General features: G+C 35.8%; 1 protein-coding gene across 1 annotated transcript in view; it reads left to right on the forward strand.

Moving 5' to 3' along the window:
• APPL1 (adaptor protein, phosphotyrosine interacting with PH domain and leucine zipper 1) overlaps positions 1-3554 on the forward strand; it is a 48270-nt gene that overhangs the window by 9678 nt on the left and 35038 nt on the right. Inside the window, exons 2-3 of the mRNA XM_007937262.2 lie at positions 1484-1582; positions 3002-3061. Coding sequence (XP_007935453.1) covers positions 1484-1582; positions 3002-3061 — 159 coding nt within the window. The remainder of the gene's footprint in view (positions 1-1483; positions 1583-3001; positions 3062-3554) is intronic.

Below are 3554 nucleotides of genomic sequence, written 5' to 3' on the forward strand. Positions count from 1 at the left end.
AGCGTCCTCCAGACTGGCAAAAGTCCACAGCTCAGACAGCTTTTCTCTTCACCTTCTCTGTTTATTCCCCAGCCACCGGAGCAGTCCTCTGTGCAGTCCCTGGCTAGCAGGGCTGATTTTTAGGTTAATTCTTAAGTCCTACCAGCACTCAGGAATCTCCAAGCTGTCTGTGCTGTCAGGATCACTGCCAGACTGCAGCTCCATATGTCTCCTTTTTTGTATTTTCATGCAAATTCTTCTGCTAGTTGGGGTTTAGTACTTCTGTATCCTTTCCTTCAAGGCTCAGGGGTCCAGGATTATCTTCTATGTCTGTGTTAATCGGTTTCCCTTTTCTTTGTTGAAGAGGGTCTGTGCAGTCTTTCTGCCTAGTCCTCCATCATGCCAGAACTCCTGCCTCACTTTTCTTCTGCGGAGTGGCTGGTGGATTTGAGCCACTTGACCTTTTGGCTAGCAATTTGGTTAGCAGCCAAATGCCTGAACCCGTGCTCTACCAGAATGCCTTATTCTGAACTAAGACATTTAAAATATTTATATACATTATACTGTTAATTTAGTCTTGAATGTTTGTGTTGGTTTTGTGCTTAATTACATAATTTTTAATTCTTAAAAATACACCCTTATTGTTCTTTCTAAAATGTATATGACATAGTTGGAAAATTTTTCTGTTTTAATGAAGTGAAACTAAGAACAAAGAACCCTGACTTCTGAGTATTAACTGTCAAAAAAAGAAAATAAAAGTCCCAGGGTGGTACAACGGTTTGCCCTCAACTGGTAACCAACAGGTTACTGAATTAATAATTCAGACTCACCCAAAAGCACTGCAGAAACACAGGTCTGACAGTCTGTTTCCATAAAGATGACCAAAAAACTCCCCCCAAAATACCCAAACCCACAGTCATCAGGTTGATTCAGACTCATGGTGATACTATAGCGTAGAGTAGGATTGCCCCATAGGGTGTCCAAGGATGTAATCTTCATGGAAAAAGATTACCACTTCTTTCTCCTATGGAGCGTCTGGTGGGTTTGAACCACCAACCTTTTGGTTAGCAGCTGAATGTTTAACCACTATGCCACCAGGACTCCTTTCCATAAAGATTATAGCCAAGAAAATATTTTATGGTAGTTTTTCTCTGTAACATGTGGCATCTTTTGAGTCACAAACCAGTAACAGAAACAAAATCAACAACAAAGGACAGCAAATAGATGAAAACTCAAGACTTACTGGACCTCTAATATCCTAGGATTTTTGCTTCCTTTAGGAAAAAAAAAAAAAAATTGTCATTTGACTGCTAACCAGAAGATTGGTGGTGCAAACCCACCAGCCACTCCTCGGAAGGATGGGCAATCTACTTCCATAGTGATACTGCCTCGGAAACCCAACGAGGGGTGACTATGAGTTGGATCCGACTTGATGGCAGTTTGTTGTGGTGGTGTTGTTAGTTCATAATGACTAAGATAAACTTACTGCTTTTATTTTATACAGACAAGGTCTTTACTGGGTGTATTTGAAGAAGATGCCGCAGCTATTTCCAACTATATGAACCAATTGTATCAAGCTATGCATCGAATTTATGATGCACAGGTAAAAACTTAAAGCCTAACTCCATGCTTTTTAAAAAATGATTCTGTAAGTCTCATGAGGACAGAGTTAGTATCTGTCTTGTTTACTGGCACCTAGCCCTACACTGGGCTTATAGTAATAAATACTTGTTGAATGGATAAATGAACATTAAGTATTTTGTATTGCAAACTCATATTTCAGTTACTAGTATATAGTTTGTAGCATTGCAAAAGTGATAAAGATTGAAGCATTATCGCTTCCCCCCAAACACAGTAAGGGCTTTCTTACTTAAACTCACTAACAGTGGTCATACTTTACTTAAGATTTTACTGAAACCTTAATATTATCATCAGTATTTTCCCTCATCATGTTTTTAAGCCCGCATTTTCCCTTCATGAGTAGAAGATTTGAACGTAGTCTGCTTTTATCTAGTTGTAACAGGGTAATGAAAATTAGATGTTGTAGTTTGGAATAGGGAGGAAATGAATTGAAGGAGGTTATGAGTAGATTTTTTTGTTGTTGTTGAACAAGCATAAGATTTGAGGCCATGTTTATGCAACCTAATTATAAGCCTTAAGAGCAATGCTATATTTTCTTTGGGGTTAAGTGTAGAAGTTTCATTTTTTTTCCCTCTTTTTCTCTTCTTTCTAGATTTACATTTTCATTAGATACTTGAAAGTTGTTATGATATTTGTTTATTTTTCTCTTTGTGCTAGGTCTGTCAAGATTTGATTTTTGAGAACAGATAATATATTTAAAAATGGTGTTTTTCTCGTTATATCCATCACTGAAAAAAAAAAAAACTTTAAAAAAGTATCTCCTTTATATGCCACCATTTTAGTTGTTAAATGTTTATCATGGTCTATTGTCAGCTTCCAGAGAGGATAGCTAGTCATCAATATAGAGTAGCTTAAGATTTTGCTAAAGTTATATACAGTTTATCTCTGACTTTAAAAATATGTACTGTTTAGGTTTTATTAGCCAAAAAACAATACAAGACAAAAAAGTCCTAGAACACAGCTAAATTATTTGAGCATTTCCCCTTGGTTTGAATTTCCCATTAGCGTGCTTTAATGGTATTTTCCTTTCCAGTGTTTAATGAGGGGTTTAGAAAACATGTTGTACAGTATTTGTGTGAAGTGATAATAAACAAAAGTGATCTAGTCATCTTCAGGAGTCCTTGGGTGGTGCAAACAGTTATTGTGCTTGGCTCCACCAGAAAGGTTGGAGGTTTACATCTACCTAAAGGCATCTTGGAAGAAAGGCCTGGTGATCTATTTCTGAAAAACCAGACTTTGAAAACCCTATGGCACACAGTTCTACTCTGACAAACAGAGACTTATGAGTTGGCATTGACTTTTTCTTAATCTTAAGAATTAAGAGTTAATTAATCTTGATCTTAATTGTTGCCTAATTTGATTGCCAATCTTTTCTTCGTAGAATGAACTAAGTGCAGCAACACACCTGACTTCAAAACTTCTAAAAGAATATGAAAAACAGGTACTGTATATGGAAACTTTAAAAGCCTCTTTTAAAAAATGCAGTGATACAGTATCTCTGTAGGTAAACAGGATTTTCTTATCAGGAATCCTTAAACTTTCCTGGATTTACAGTGGATAACTTTGATATACCACTAAAATTTCACCATAGCTCTTATTTTGAGATCATTTTAGACCCAGATATTATCTGATTTATCTCTTCTCTTTTTACAAATGCAGGAACTGAGCCTTGCTCAAAGTTATGCAGCTGGTTATCAGAGGAATGGAGCTAAACACTGTACCTTTTAACTCCTAGTATTGTGTGCATTTCAATATACCATGTTAATTGGTTACTTAGCAAACATTTAAATTAATGTTTATTAATTCTATGAATTATATTATTTTAGTAAAATGACATTTTTTAGGGCTTATTCAGAATTTTAGAGGTGTTCTGAAGTTATTTAAAATGTGAAGTGTAAGATGTCTGCCATTCACAAAAAAAAAAAAAAAAAAAA

Source organism: Orycteropus afer, unplaced genomic scaffold (genome assembly GCF_000298275.1).
Source record: "Orycteropus afer afer isolate SDZICR_OR568_19922 unplaced genomic scaffold, OryAfe1.0 scaffold00041, whole genome shotgun sequence".
NCBI classification, from domain to species: domain Eukaryota; kingdom Metazoa; phylum Chordata; class Mammalia; order Tubulidentata; family Orycteropodidae; genus Orycteropus; species Orycteropus afer.